This window comes from Rhinolophus ferrumequinum, chromosome 4, assembly GCF_004115265.2.
Source record: "Rhinolophus ferrumequinum isolate MPI-CBG mRhiFer1 chromosome 4, mRhiFer1_v1.p, whole genome shotgun sequence".
In the NCBI taxonomy this organism is placed as follows: domain Eukaryota; kingdom Metazoa; phylum Chordata; class Mammalia; order Chiroptera; family Rhinolophidae; genus Rhinolophus; species Rhinolophus ferrumequinum.
The window spans coordinates 41,988,555-42,005,182 of NC_046287.1; the positions used below are offsets into that span (position 1 = coordinate 41,988,555).

The 16,628-nt window shown below is 38.3% G+C and overlaps 1 protein-coding gene across 2 annotated transcripts in view; it reads left to right on the plus strand.

Annotated features, from left to right (window-relative positions):
- The window catches only part of CLDN10 (claudin 10), a 109,387-nt gene extending 93,187 nt beyond the window's left edge, over nucleotides 1-16,200 (plus strand). Inside the window, exons 2-5 of one of the 2 annotated variants that reach the window (XM_033104724.1) lie at nucleotides 1,714-1,875; nucleotides 1,965-2,046; nucleotides 15,086-15,193; nucleotides 15,836-16,200. In XM_033104724.1, coding sequence (XP_032960615.1) covers nucleotides 1,714-1,875; nucleotides 1,965-2,046; nucleotides 15,086-15,193; nucleotides 15,836-15,959 — 476 coding nt within the window. In that variant the 3' untranslated portion in view covers nucleotides 15,960-16,200. The remainder of the gene's footprint in view (nucleotides 1-1,713; nucleotides 1,876-1,964; nucleotides 2,047-15,085; nucleotides 15,194-15,835) is intronic. The other variant, XM_033104723.1, reaches the window with a different exon arrangement.
- The last annotated feature ends 428 nt before the right edge of the window (nucleotides 16,201-16,628 follow it).

Consider the following 16,628-nt stretch of genomic DNA (forward strand, 5'->3'; position numbering starts at 1 on the left):
CACTGTTTTGTCTGTTTAGTGATTACAGTCAGAGTTGGCTAATACATCTCAAAATCACAGATGAAAAGAAATCTCAAAAAATAATGAACTCACACTGTTTCAGTAGCTCTGGTGGTACATGAAAAGCCGGTTGTGTTCTGGTAGACGCTCTTTAATCGTGCAAAGCACTAACAGGTGTCTTCTCTCGGTGCCGCCTGCTGCTTGGGTTCTGGCAGGGGGACTGGAGGGCTGAAGGGGAAAACAGAGCTAGGTCGGTGCTATTGGCAGCAGAGACCCACGGGGCCCTGCCACATAATTGCTGTTGCGAAAATCAGCCTCCATTGTTCTGTTTTGCTCAAAGTAAGTTTCTTTTGCTGTTTTTGATAGTTTCACCATCAGTAAAATTATTTTCTGTCTGGAAGTAGTTCACACTATAAATTGAAAGATCATTGTCACTGCAGTTTGTGGGGCCCTAAATTTATTCAATTAAAAAAGAGCGTGTGTACTCTTCAAAATGGATCCCAGGACTAGGATTAAAACTTAAAATTGTATGCTTTCCCAAAGAAGCATGGACTGAAGGCCACCTGCCAGCATTATTCCCTGAATTTATGATTCTCATAGCTTTAGCATTATTCTTTATCGTAGCCTTTGCTTGAATATTAATAATAACTGACTTTCAGTATTTTGGTATTAACAAGTTTTTTTTTTCAGATTAACAAGTTTAATTCCAAATGTAAATCTCATGTTCATGTATATTCATTTGCTTAACAAATATTTACTTACACCTAGTGGGTGCCATCACTATTTCAGAAATATGGCATTGTCTCAGGCTGAAACGAAAATGACCTTATGTGGTAAAAGTTTATTAGTTTAAACCCTATTAATTTAAAATTTGTTAGTGTCTGGACGAAAGCCAGGCTGAAGTTTGCCACCACCCTGGCTGTGCAAATAAAAATATGTGACTACGGAAATGCAGGGTGTAGGAAGAATGATCAAACAAACCAAGAGAACAAGCTTTTAGGGTTACTTTGAAAGCATATACACAGTCAGTTAATTTAATAATTATAAAATAGTCTTCTAGTAAATAACCAATGTTTTTTTAACCAAATTTTCTTATATGCACCCTGAAAATAATACAATGTCATTAACATACTTCTAGATTTAGACTCCTCATGGTTCATGATATTTTAGTTGGTGTCATTTATAAGGTTTCACTAATATTGGAAGATTTGACCCTTTGGGAAGTCATGCTGCCCAATTATAAATTTTCTAATGTCAAAACCATTAAAATATCTATTTAAAAGGCCCATATGCAAGGGAGTAAGAGGGTTGAGATAGTGGCAGATGATGTTTCCTGCACTGAAAGGCAGTGTTACGTGGATTTTGTAGTCAGATCTGGATGGAATCCATTTTTGCCTTTTTATGACTCTTTTTTGACATATCATATAAACTTTGCATGCCTGTTTCCTCGTATGTGAATAATAACACTCAAAGTTCTAATCTGAGGATTATGTATAAGCCAAACTTAAAAGTGTGTGGTGACATGGAACAGGCACTCTACATAGACTAACTTGCTTTCTTTTCTTTCTTGTCATCACCATGTGCTTTAACAATTATGGTTATTATTATTATTATTTTGGAAAATAGACCAATCCTTCAAAAGGACAGTGTAAAATAAAGATTGATCCCTGGACAACCACCTGTTGGTGTTAATGTGAATGACTCTAATTGCAGGTTATATCCAGGCATGTAGAGGACTTATGATTGCTGCCGTCAGTCTGGGCTTCTTTGCTTCCATATTTGCCCTGTTTGGAATGAAGTGTACCAAAGTCGGAGGCTCAGATAAAACCAAAGCAAAAATCGCTTGTTTGGCTGGGATTGTTTTCATACTGTCAGGTAAATAGTAACTTTCTTCCGAACAAGGTACTTTCACCATGTTAATGAAATATCACTAACTATGGTACTTCCCCTCTGATACTTTTTAGGGCTATGCTCAATGACCGGTTGTTCCCTGTATGCAAACAAAATCACAACGGAATTCTTTGATCCTCTCTATGTTGAGCAAAAGTAAGTACTGTATGTTTCTGGCTCATAGGAAATGTATATAAAGTCATATTCTAAATTAAGGTACATAGATTTCCCACATGGGTTATGCAAATGAGACGTACTGCTAAGTGGTGTTTGATGACATCATTCAGGAGTAAGCATTTGATGTGCTCCATTGGCAAATAATGCCTTTAGTACTGCATTAGTGTTACATGGTGTCTTGTCTCTAACGAGCGAAAGGCATAGGATTTAGAGCTCTAAACTTCATCCACTGGACATCACAAAATAAAGCCAGGTGGAGGCAAAGTGGAATAGAGGTGTAAAATGGGGAGGAAAGATTGATGAAGTGTGACAGCCGAAAATTAAAAGCTTGCCTTGATTTTGTCCATTGGAAATGGTATGTGCCAGATGCTAGCATCCAGACAAATTTTGAGGTGAAAACTGAAAGGAAACTACGCTCCTGAAGATGAAAACATTTTAATGACATTTAAATGAACTACTGTTTTTCATTTTTATGCTCTGTTAACTATGGCCTTAACAAGCTCCACCTAATAAACTTTATAAAGAAACTGTACACAAGGCAAAGTTTTTTTTTTTTTAAAAAATACTCTAGGAGTGGCACAGACACCCAGATGTGACCAGTCTCAGTTGCAGGCGAATGCTTTGGCATTTACAGATCAATTTATTTGTTGTTGTTTTTTAACTACGGGCTGCTGCTTTTTATAGCTTCTCTAGGCGTATTTCTTTGCATTGGGAAAACCCCAGGGATACAAATTAGAAATAATAATATATCAAATATTTTGTGTTCCATGGGAATATACCCACATGCCTCTGTAGAAAGCCACATGTGTATGCATGTGTCTTGCTATCGATCAGGCTGTTGATTTTCCTTTGGTCTTCAGAGCAAATGTTATAGAATTTTTAAAACTTACTAAAATTACTAAAATAGCTGGTCGGGTCTACATCACTTTAGAACTCTTCAAAACATTGATTTTCTAGTTTTCTCTTTAGTATAGTTTATGCATAAATAGTAAATGCTAATAGAATGACATGTAATGAAAATAGTAGCTAACAAGTTGAGTCCCTACCATGTGTCAAGCAGAACAGTGTAAATATTTTTTTATTCTCACCACAGCCTTATGGAATAGGGTCTCTTGGTACTCCCTTTTTTAAAACTAAGGAAGGAGTTCAACTAATGTGTCCAAGAGAACTATGACTCAAACCAGGTAGCCGAAGTCTAGAATGCTTGCTCTAAACTGCATGATTTATAATATCCTATTTCATAATTTTTGTTACAGTGTGCTATATGTGTTTTTCATCGAGAGAATTTCTTTTGTACATTTAAAAACAGTTTTTATTCTGAAATTTTATTAAATGGGAAACAAAAACAACTGTTTTGGACTCAAGACTAACTTTTACTCCCCTGCCTATGTTAAAAAGATGTGTTCCTGATTTATAAATTTTCTCCTAACGAATTTTTGATAATGAGATTTGCACAGATGTGCATGACACCAAACATTGAAATGAAAACTGAGACTGTGCTCCTGAAGATTAGAAACATTTTAATGATAGTTAAACGAAATACCATTTTTCATTTAAATGACACATTTTTATTTCAGGGTTTGGTATCAAATACAACAAAACCATATTTCTCATGGTTTGTTTTATATATTAAAGACATGGCTAACTTACCTGGATTATCTTTTCTACATCACTGTTTTTATTTTCCTGACAATTATTAAGGACGTCTTTGTCAGAATTTTAAAAACAGTTTAAATCTTTCTTCAGAAGGTAAAGGCTGATTCCTATATGCACTGTAACTTCAACTTGTCTTGCGTGATTTTTTTTTTTTCTGTGCTTGCTGTGCTCAGTCACCTAAGTCATTTTAGTACCATTGGGATTTCTTATTCTCCTTTCAGTATTTGGTTAAACTCAGTTTGGAAATTATGGACCCTGAAAGGTTTTCCTCTTTTCCACATTCTTGATGCTGCATCGAACTATCCAGTTCCCACTCTGGGTCTCCCAGCATTCCTCTTTCTGTCTATACCTACTCTCTCTGTGCGTGTCTAGATTCTCATCTGTAAAATCAGGATGATGCTAGTACTCCTTACACAGAGTTAGTGTGAGTTAAGAAAGTGTATGTATATACTTAGAACTGATTATAAAAGAGCAAACACTTTGTATTAGCGATTACTGTATTGTATTAGCTATTATTAAGATTGCTTTTTAATTGCATGTAGTATTTAAGATATGGCTCATCTTTATACATGTCTTCATTAGCTCTTCTGTGGTGACTTAAGCTATAACACCTACAATTTGCCAATTTCCCTTATATAATTAAAAACACAAGAGCTAGGGGTTATGGAAAACAACACGACTTACAGATTGGTAGTATTTACAAATAACAGACCCTTCATACCAAGGCCTTATGGAAAATGCAGACTTTATTTAAAAAACAAAACAACAACAACAACAAAAAACAAACTGCTTATTGAGAACATGTTAGCTCCTTGAGATATGGACTTTCTCTCATATCTCTGTCCCCAGCAGTGCCTTCCACAAGGAAAGGCCCTCCGTGACTTACATAAAGTCCACTTAGATCAAGGAATTGTCAAGGCCTAAGAACTGTAAATATAATCAGATTCTAATTACCCGCAATGATTGAATAGAGGCAAAAATATGACATGTGACACCTAGAGGAATTCACAAACTTCACTTAAATAGAACTCCTGTAAAAACCAACAAATCAACTAACTTGATTTCATCTGTTTTCCATTTATCAACACCTCTAACAGAGAGGGAGATGAAAATTAAGATTGTAGTTGTTTTCTGTCATTGCCCCATTTTTCCTTTGGTTTTGCTTTCTTGCTTTCATTCAAGTTATGATTATGTTTTATGACTCCAGGGAGGGCTCTTGCAAAACCTTGCAAACTATTTCTCAACTCTTCTGTTTGGGCTGTTTCAAACCAGCTTCCTTCTTTTTGTTGTATTAGGTTGGTGCAAAAGTAATTGCTCTTTAAAAGGTTAAAAAAAAAAATTGCAAAAACCACAATGACTTTTGCACCCATTACTTTTGCACCAATCTAATAACAAAACCTACCAAGTCCTCCCCTCTTCTCCCCAGAAACCCCCACCCTTGTGCAAGCTTTTGGTAACAGGCACCCATTATCATGATAGGGAGTTGAAACTTAATTCCATTATTTCCCCTGTTGCTTTGTTGTTCAAACCATTAACTTCCTGAATGTCTTGCTTTTGTTTTCTTAGATAAACTGTTCCAAGTAAGACGTGATTGACATAAAGAAACTTCTTTTAAAGCATGCAAAGTTAGAGCACTGAATCAGTTGCCCTAATTGAGGAAATAGGTCATCATTATGTTATATTTATTGTCTTTTATTGGATGAGATTTAGCATTAATGTTTTGGCTCAGGTATTCTCATGTTTGGGTCTCATCTTCAGGCTCTTCTATTTTCAGAGTTCTTAAAACCATGGAGTTATTTATCTCGAGCATTCTTTATTCCTGGCATATATTCAGTTTCTACTTTAGGATTTAAGCTTTGCTTAGGTAAAAATCTTTTCACCATTGTGGCTACTTAGTAGTTAGAAATAAACAGCTATCTACTTTCTGATAAATTCTCTCGTTCTTGTTACCTGTCAAGTTAAATGAGCAATAGACAATTCAAGACGTATATTTCTAGATTACACTCGTTTTCCATGAAGTTGAAAGGAATATCGGTCTCACTAGGTGACTTTGCCAAGATATTTAACTTCTCTCTTCTGTTCTTATTATAATTTAATGAATTATGGATGTTGACTTATTTAAGCTTGCTCCATTCATGAGGTTATTTGGAGAATGAATTAATGTTGGTACCGCTCATAGATTCTTGGATAATGGAGTCCATAGAAGTGCCATGTGAACAAAACAATTCAACTGTTAAATATTAAAAAGGTGTTGTTTTATGACATTATTCAGTGGTAGCGAAGGCCACTTCAGGTCAATTGATCTGATGCTTTGTTATGCTAGCATGACTTAAAAATCTATTTGGAAATCAAGTGTTTGGTAACTGTGTTTTGTTTTTCCTGACCAGTACATGAAGTCACAATTCCTGCCACTTTGCCATGCTTGCTGGTCGCTCAGCTTTTACCACCCCGCACCCCGGGCCTTTCCCTCTTCTTTTCACTTCCTGGTTAGCCCCTCCTTATCCTGCAGGGGTTGCATTCTGGGTAAGGTGCCCTCCTGGCTGCTCCTGTTGTGCCTAATGCTTCTATCATAATCCTACTGGACGGTTAGCACTTGGTTATTGGTGCATCTCCCAAATCAGACCAGGAGCTTATTAAAGCAGAGACCATGTCCTGCCGATTGAGAGTCTGTTACAACTAGTCCGTGCTCCGTGACATTTGCAGGAAGGGTGGTCAGTCAGCAGTACTGTATGACTGTCTGTCTGTCTGCACCTCTCCTGAGATAGAAGGACTTGAACAGGCTTGTGGAAGGTTTGGTCAGGGGAACGGGGAGCGGAGGCAGTGTAACACACCGTTTAAGAGTGCGGACTCGGATGTGCCCACCACTGGGAAGAGTGCCTGACACATAGGCTCTTAAGAAATGTTGATTTAATGACTTTTGCTTGAAAAAATAAAGTTTAAAAATTATTGTGGTAGGGAAAATGTTGGTGAGGACACGGAGCAAACACCCCACTGGTGGGAGCGTCAAAGGGTGCAGTCACTTTGGAAACCTGTGTGGCAGCATCTAGTAAATCTGGACACGTGACCCAGGAATTCCATTCCTAGGGGTGTACCCCACATAAATACATCCACATTTTTACCAAAACACACGTACAATGTTCATAGCAGCACTCTTTGTGATAGCCTAAAATGTAAAGTACCCAAATGCCCATCAGCAATAGAGTAGATAACGGGGGATAGTCACACAAGGGGACACTACACAGCCATGAGAATGAACCATCGACAACCTTTGGATAAATCTCACGATCATTGATGAGGGAAAGAAGCCAGACTCCAAAGAATACATACAGCATGGTTCCATTTATTTTAGTACAAGAACAGGCAAAACTGACCTAAGCGGTTACAAGTCAGAGAAGGCAGCCGTGACTAGAATGGGGCACAGCACAGCTCTGGGGTGCTGGTAATGCTCAGGTTTCTGGTTGCATATGCGTGCTTCACTTGTGAAATTTGCCACATGCATGTTTGTCTGTGTTTGTAAAAATTCATTTAAAACTTTAAAAAACTACTTTTTAAAAAAGTAGTAAGGACCTTGGTTCCAGGCTGCCTGGGAGTAAACCCCAGCTCGCCACTTATTAGTTGTGTAACCTTGAAGAAGTTATTTGTCCTTTCTGTGTCCTGTGTTCCTTATCTGTAAAATGGGATAATAGGTACTATGGGGTTATTGTAAGGATTAAATGACAGCACATTTCAGCTGTTTACAACCATGCCTAGCACATAGTAAGCACTGAATAAATGTTAGCTATTCTTTTGAAGGGTACTGACCCTTAAAAAAGTAGAGTACATTAATAAAGCAGTTCCTTTACTTATGCAGTATATGAAGGTTAGCCATAGAGAAATGTATATTGAAATATTGGAGACCTAATAGAGAGGATAATTGTTGTAAGATGCTTGTCTCTCAAGTAGAAGACAGGTTTGAAAGGTACCTAGCATGAAACCATTTAAGAGAAACAAGGCTTATGTAATTTCTTCTCCTTATTTCGAATCACCTCAGTCATGGCTTTGAGTTAGAGACATGCAACAATGTGAAACTGTCAGATGGATACTCTTGAGACCCTTCTCATGAGAACCGATTTTACATACATCTTCCCCCAACACCTGGTTCAATTCTAAAATGTTTTCAGGTAGGCTGTTGAGGATTCTGAATAAAATGCACATATGCTTTTAATTGACCCAAGCTTTTTTGCTGCAAGTCTTATCTGTATCTTTTTCCCTTAATACAGACAGATGTGCACACCTGTCTCCACACACACAGATTCTTGTGCTCACCAATGCTGCTCATGCTCTCAGGTGTCTCTGGACTGTGTTGATTCTTTTAGGAATTTCCAGTCTTGAAGAATAGCCCCTTCTGCAGTGTCAGATTATTCAGGCTTCAGAATGTGCGTGTAAACATGTTATTGTGCCTACTCGGGGTATTATGACTCAGCACATCATTTCTCACTTAAAATACAGGCCCAGTGAACTCCCAATTATCCACATGAACGGAGGAGATCAATGGCATGCACGTTGCCAGACAACAGATTTGTTTTTGAATTGAACTATGTAATTTTGGGGACATGAGATGTTTCTTGTTACGATTTACTTTGGCTAGTATTATATTAAGTTATACTATGGATGGTTTCTTCACTTTCCATGGGTAATTGGCAAGAATTTGAACTTCTGTAAAGACATCTACTGAGCACTTGACACACATCTGGAGAGGGAAGGCAGCAGAGAGGTTAAGAGGCAGGTGTTAGAGTGAGACCTCTGGTCAGACCCTGGCCTTGCTCCCCTGTGATCTCAGGGAAGATGAAGTTGCCTAGTCTGGATAACAGAGATAGCACCTCCTACTTCTGAATGGGCAGAGGATTAAAGAGAACATATATACAGCGCCTACCACAGTGATCAGTAAGTGTTACTTGTTATTAATATATACAATTTGTAGAATTCTGAACTACCCTCATGATAAATCATCACAAATGGCAAGATAAAGCATGCATGTCTGTTATAAACTAGCCACAGAAGAGCAATTTAGAATTGGCAACAACAACAACAACAACAACACATCAGTCTCTATTTTGGTTTTGGTTTTCCTAAATGTGACAATTCGCCATGAAGTTTCCATATGTAAGTAGATGCTTATTATTTAAATTATCCCGTTCTACTTCAGCCACCATTTGCAAGACACCTGCCACTTTTTAGTAGTCTCATGGGGAACCTTGGTGGGAAGTCTTTTGGCACCTCCCAGGCAGTGGGAGAGAACTGTTAACGGATAGGAATTATGTGAGACTAGAGTAGGACAGCCTTAGGGAGATACACAGTTTGGTGGGCACTAAACACCCTACTTCTAGTAACTGGGACCCCAAAAGAATGTAGAGTATTTGGGGGACATCTGTTTTTAGGTAATGGTTTGTAGGTAAAATTAGCATAATTATTTAATATAAAATCCATTGTATAGACCTTGGATTACATAAGCTTGTGAGTTTAGGAATGTTTGTTTTAGATGGTAATCTTTAAAAGAATGGCATGCCAATGGAACTTAATTTTAAAATGTTAACATTGATAATATATAGGTGTAGTTTCTAAACTTAATTTTTTTTTTTTACATATTTAGTTGTTTTAAGGTAATTGGAATATTTATTTTGGCTGCCGCCACTCTTGATTAAAATGAGGACTAAGACAATATGTTTGCACCAAACACTGTCCTGGATGTCAAAAGACCTGGCTCCTGGCTCCGTGACTTTCAGCAAGGTCACTTCACTTCTCTAGGGGTCTTAAAAGGATGAGAGTTTTTTCATTCATTAAACAGTTTTAGTTTTGTTTTTAGAGGAGCTGACTTTCTCTTTTTCAAGTCCAACATGTCCTGATTTTAATTACTACACCCACCTCTTTCTGTGCTGGGTGAAAAAACAGCCTGAGGGAATTTAGAAAAAATTCCATACCCTAGAGCTCTGGAGCCACTGAGAAGGTAATGAGCCAGGGAGAGAGAAAACAGCTTTATGAAATGAGAACTAAAACTTCAGCATATTGATTGTATTTTTTTTTTTTTACATTAATGAAATCTTTTACTTAGCGAAGGTGTACATAAAAGGAAGAAGGAATGATGGCTAACAGCTCAGGGTTTGGAATCACAGTTATGGGTTTTAAACCCTGGTTCTATCATTTACTTAACTGAGATATGGGGCTTGAGCTTCAGTTTCCTCATTTGTAAAACTTCTCTCTCAGGATTGCAATGAAGACCAACTATGATAACACGTTTAAAAATATCTTGGCACACACAAAAAAATCCTAGTACTGTAAACTGACAGTAATAGTAACTATTGTTATCATGAACGTTTACTTGAACCATATCTGTGTGGATTTGGGAGAACAGGTAATATTTACTTTGCAAAAACAGGCTCTTCTGAGTCTATTGTTAAGTTTCATCACACATCACCATAATTATTTGCTTAATGTGTGACTATCCCCCTCAGACAGTGAGATCCTTGAGAAAGGAACTGTGTTTCTCTCATGCACCTTGAAACACATGATTAGCACAATGCCTAGCCTGTTGTCTCTGTGGTAGTTACCAGAATAGGCTACACTAGTGTTTCCAGGCAGGAATTCCCGCCCGTTCTCAGGAATTTTTTTCGCTTTTCTGTTCCCGAATCCCAAGAAAAGTTGGTCGGGAAATTGGGAAAATCGGCTCCTCAAACCCAGGTGGTTGGTAGTATCGGCCGTCACTTTGTGGAAACGATTCATCCTGGAAAACAGAAAACAGTTTGTATCTCAGGATTTGGGAACGGAAGAGCGAAAAAAATTCCTGAGAACAGGTGGGAATTCCCTCCTGGAAACCCTAGGCTACACCAATTCCTGTGGATGGCAAATTGAGTCATAGTAGGGATTTGGGTGTAAGGAAGACAAAAATAGGAGGTGAAAATAAGAGGTGTTCCTTAATCCATTAACTCAGGATTACTGTGAAGGTTACAAGGTAGAAATATGAGATGAAGTATGAAATGCATCAGAATTAAGTGCACGAGGGGTGGTTCTAGTTCTGGTTTTCTCAACGTGAAATGAAAGACCTGAGCAATAGCCTAGAGCCCCAGGCATAGCCAGGTGGATGAGAATAACTTTATCCAATACTTCAGAGTACATTTTAATATCTTAGATCTTTATGGTCCTTTTATTGTGAAAATTTTAAGTGAGTAATCTGTGTTTTAATGTCTGTATAGAAGTACATTTCCCCCTATTATTTGTTTCGCAAAGTCACATTCAATTACATGCATGAATTAAAGTCATACCGGCAGTTTTTAATTAGTCCTATCAACTGAGCAGAATATCTGAGAGAGACTCCAAAAACAGTGCTCTGATCTATAAAACGAAGTTCTGTCCTCAACCTGACAATCATGGATCTGTCTGGTGTTAAGCAGAGTTACAGCTTTTCAGAATAATGAAGACATGTTGGCAATTGTAACAGCTCAATCAAGAGGCAACACCATAAGTGGGAAAGCTGGTCTAGGGCCAGGAGGATATCGTTAACAAAAGACCTACAACAAACAAATCGTCTGAAATTTGGATAATCTTCTGAGGTGTTGAAGTCAGCTTCTTGGCATTACCAAAAACGAAGAAAGATTTCCAGGCAGAGATGAAGTTTCCCAATCAGTGTCAAAGGAGGTGTGTGCTCCATGACAAATTTGCCAATGACAATATTACATTGCTCTCTCTCAGTCCTGTCTTTCAGTAATACAAGTCTGTTTTTGCCAGATCACACACACTAATAAGTATGAATTCAAGTCACTGTTGATTAAGTCTGCTATACGTGTCTTTTAACAGAATAAAGAAGAAAAAGTTCCTGAAAGAGAAAGAACCAAGTCACAAAAGCCCTCACAGTTGAATTGTTAAAATTTATTTGTGTAATCTCTTTAATCTCTTAAAGACTTCAATTAACTGGTGCTATTTATTAAATGTTTGTCTTCGACTCAATTCAGAAGGAATTCACATGGAAATGATATTTTCCGTGGAATACAGTCTATATTTGGTGCCTTAAAGAAAATTAAAATATATTTAAAAACAGGAATAAATGAACAGTTTTTTAATATAAGCCAAAATCGTGATTCTTAAATCCCTTCAGAAAGTTTCGTGATGCTTAAATGAATATAAAGACATAATTCCTGACATTTGAGCTGCCTGGGTATTTTATCCTCCGATTTCTAACAACACTGTGTTCATGGGTGTGTGCTCTTTTAAATGAATTCATAGTGCTGAGCTGTGGTTTATGATTTCTACCACCTTCACTTCTAACTGACCACTATTACCGTGTTTCCCCCCAAATAAGACCTAGCCGGACCATCAGCTCTAATGTGTCTTTTGGAGCAAAAATTAATATAAGATCCGATCTTATTTTAATATAAGACTGGGTCTTTATAATATAATATAATGTAATATATTATAATATATAATATAATACTGGGTCTAATATAATATAATATATAATATAATACTGGGTCTTATATAATATAATACTGGGTCTTATATTAATTTTTGCTCCAAAAGACGCATCGGAGCTGATGGTCCAGCTAGGTCTTATTTTCCGGGAAACATGGTAATAATTAGAGACTTATTTTTAGTCCGCTGTGGTATCTGGCACTGGCATCTTATTTTAGAAAGCTAAATAGTTTAAGAAAAATCTCAAGACTATTTCTTCCAGGGATATTCACACTAAGTAATACGGACACATAGTTTCAGGAGAGAAGAGAGCCTAAACTTTAGGGGGAAAAAAATAAAGAAAAATAGAAAGTATCATTAAATTGTAATCTTATCATAATGTCCTCCAAGCAGAAATTCTCAGTGTTCTCATTCCTTTCGTTGACCTTGTAGTAAAAGGAAGAGAATAGATGGGTCTGACGCCAGCTTACTTACAGGACGTTTAGATGTAAGAGGTCAAATGATACGCAACTGCCACTCGGCACTGTGCTTGTTTTATTTGTATAATCTTGTTCTGACATAAAAGCAGGATTTGGGAGAACAGGTAATGTTTACTTTACAAATCCAGGACATCCTTTTTAGATGTATAACATGATATTTAATGAGGTATCTTTTATAAAACTACCAATTAAACACTCTTGATCTGGCCAGCTCTCTTCTCTTTCACTGGTGCACTTTCCTAATCAGTCCTCTTTGGGGCTATTTTTTGTACCAACTGAAGGTGCTTCTCTCCCCTTACACCAGCCTTCTTCTTCTGCCACTGCTTCTAATGGGAACAGTTGAAGTTTCTCGGTTCCCAGAGCCCAATCAGGGCTCCAGTGCAGGATGAGGTGCTAGGGTGTTTCTTGGTTCAGCTGTCACCTTGATTTCCCAGGGAAGGCAACACAAAAGTGAGGAAAGAAGGAATCACGGGGCAGGAAGTATTGTGGACATCACCCCATCCCAGTTGCAAACGCAGGCCATGAAATCGCTTCTGTAGTCAAAATAGGCGACTGGATCCTAAGTCCCTAATCTTCTATAAGTGTTTCCTGCTCCCTCTAAGCTGTTGGCTGGGGCCCTGCTGTTGAACTACCCACCAGAGCTGTGACTCAAACCACACCAGAAGGCCTACCCGTGCCTGATGGGAATTCACATAGTGATACAGCGTGTAGAAAAAGAGCAAAGCTCAGGATGGGCACAGGCCGCTCACGCCAGGTGCCATCAACAGCATGGTGTGGCCTTGATACCTCATCCTGCCTCTGGCCCTGTATGTGGTCAGGGGGTTGGGCTGGGGAGGGAGCCGACCGTGGCACATCTTTCTTACCTTCAGTTACTTCCATTCTCAGCTCCTCTGTGGATTCTGTACGATCCAAACAAACCCTTCCTATTCTAACTTCTTTCCACGATGAAAAGCCCTCTTAAGTAGAAAATGGCAACCATTAGTTTTTTCCTTGCAGTGGTAGTCTATGGGCCGAAAAAGTTTTGAGAACCACTTCTTCATTAAAAAACAAAACCACCCCTATTCTTCAAGAATAGGATAGGCAACCAGGAGAATACACATAGCCCCTGAGATTTTGGTATACTTTTCTCATTCCTTATTTGTTTCTCTGCGTGAAGCAACTCCCTTAAAAGGATTTCCTCTAGCCCTGCACTGTGATTTTCTTTTTTGTCTTCAGGAGCATTATTTGTACCCTAATATGGTGACCTCCCCAAGGCAGGGACTGTCTTGTGTATCTTCACCTCTGCTCCAGTCATCAGTAGAGATGGCCTGCCATCTAGGAGATGCTTAATAGAAATCGATCACTAAATGATAGTCATTTTTTATTCATCTTCCACTAGGTTGTAGTGATAAGCAAGATGATGCTGTATCTACCACTGACTTCATGGGCACTGTAGAGGAGGGAAAACTTTTTTCCCCCTCTACTCTCCCAGGTTGTCTACTAGGGCTCTGTAAATTAGACCGACATAAGATAGATTAACAAGAGGAAAACAGAGTTTATTAACGTGTGCATCACACATGCACATGGGAGTACCCAGTGATGAGTAACTTAAAAGGAGTGGTTAGGACTTGGGCTTATACAGCATCTTAACAAAAGAACAATAGATTTGTAGAGAAGTGATGACAAAAAGGACTTTGAGCTTCTGGGAGGTGCAAATAATGGCAAGGCAGATATCTGGGGAACTAGTGGAAGATAAGGGCTAATTAGTCAAGTATGCTACGTAGATTCCTCTGGTGCCATCTCTGGGCTGCGTCTGGGGTTGTCTCGTGATTAACTTCTGTCCTTCCTGGTGGAGAGGGGAGGGCAAATTTATGTCCTGCTTTTAGGCAAATAGGGGAAGGCAGAGAGTTTTTCTTGTATCTGCTCAATTGCCTTCAGCTCAAAATAATCCTTAGGCCAATGTGGCATGTTTGGAGTGGCATATTCTGTCACCCTTCAGCAGCTTGCACATGATTTGCAGAGAGCAGGTGCTTAATAAACATTTACTGACTTGAACTAAAGTGAAAGCAAAGGCAACCTTTCCTTTTCTGCCTAAATACTTTATCCTGCATAAGAGAATAAAGCGATGGAAAGCTTTGTGAGGTTCAGGCAGCGTCCAGAGGAAAGATGTTGGCTGAGCCAGGAGGCCTGGGCTTTGGTGGCTTTGCTTCTACTTTGCCTGCAGGATCCCTTCAGCTTCCTTTCGGGATGTTGGGGAGATATAATCAAGTGATGGCTATAACAACACTTGGAGAAGAGTTTAAAGCATTATATAGGTAGATACAAGGTGTTATTCCTTCCGGTACAAGTTCCAATAGTAAACATTTATAACAAGCATTTACTAAATGTTGGCTAGTAGTGTTAAATACTGCTTACCCCCACCTTCCATAAGTAAGCCGTAATACTTGTGTAATACTTCCTCACAGGTATGAATTAGGAGCTGCTCTGTTTATTGGATGGGCGGGAGCCTCACTCTGCATAATTGGTGGTGTCATATTTTGCTTTTCAATATCTGACAACAACAAAACACCCAGGTATGAAAAAGAGACAAAAATGACCTGTTAAAAAGTACAATACTAGTCTAAATTATTACATGTGGGACAAATTATAGCTAGTTCATATGATTCTTAGAAACTTCAAAAATCCAGAATTGGGAAAGGTTAGGAAAATTAATATTAAATATACTATTATATTGAATAGAATATAGTTAATTATAGTTCATTAAAAAAAAAAAAAACACCAAAAAAACCCACAGCTCATCATTGTTACATCCCAAAGCTGTTTGTGTAAGTAGAAATATTGGTCTAACTACGGGGGCATATTCTTCACTTTGGCCTCATCATAATTTTCACATCGGCAGAAATTGCTGATGAAGGTCACTAGTCTCCTAGGTTCCAGGAAGCTGAGTTTTAAATAATAGTTTTGAAGGAGAATAACTGAACAAATGAACAAGCCATGATTTTCTTCTGTAGATTCTCTTTGTCACACCAGCTGTTCAGAAATGATTGAGAAGTATTTCTTGGGGCAACGGAGAGAAGGGAAGAAAGCTAACTAAAAGTCATCAGGGAAAAGATTTAAATTTAGCTATGACAGAAATAGGGGGAAAATGATTTCTTCCCATTTTTATTTGCCCTACATGTAAAATAGCATCTACCGAACTGTGTTTTGCCTTTCAGAATGGGATACGCATACAATGGGGCCACATCTGCCATGTCTTCTCGGACAAAGTATCATGGTGGAGAAGGAGATTTTAAAACCACAAACCCTTCAAAACAGTTTGATAAAAATGCTTATGTCTAAAGAGCATTGCTGCAAGCTGTGTCTTGAGTTTGTTGTAAAAGTGAACTGTTCACAAAATGATCCCATAAGCCCCTCCTATAATTAACACTCAATTTTTAAAATATGAATTTGAAGGATTTGTTGATTGTATGGATGTAAATGTTCTTACCTAGTTATATACTAATCATTTTCTGTTGTGGCTTTCTATAAAAAAAATAAACAGGTTATTTACAGGATGTGTATATATTTTATACATTTTAGAACATGCAAAGTATTTAGCACCAAAAGGCCAAGAAGTATTTCATAACGTAGCCTTCTTACTCACTCAGCTGCTGCACTCTTTGTCTCCATCCCTCCTGTTTCTTCCTTCATCTATTTAATAGAAGCTGTATAAAGAGTGGTGTCTTGTAAACAGTGTGGGGCCATCTGAGACTGTTCCTCAAGATATTTGGGTGGAATGGACATGTTACTGGCCGCATAGGGTTGACTTCTAGTTTCTTACACCTCTCTGTCACCACTGTAATTCACAATGACAGCTCAAGGAAGGGGTAATCGATGGGGTCAAGACGTTATTACCCATTACCTAGCATGTCCACCTTAACTGCCGAGGCTGCTCTGATACAAAAACCGTATTCGGGAGTAGACGGTACAAACGCTGGTCATGGCTGCTCCTGGAGCCAGGGTGGTACC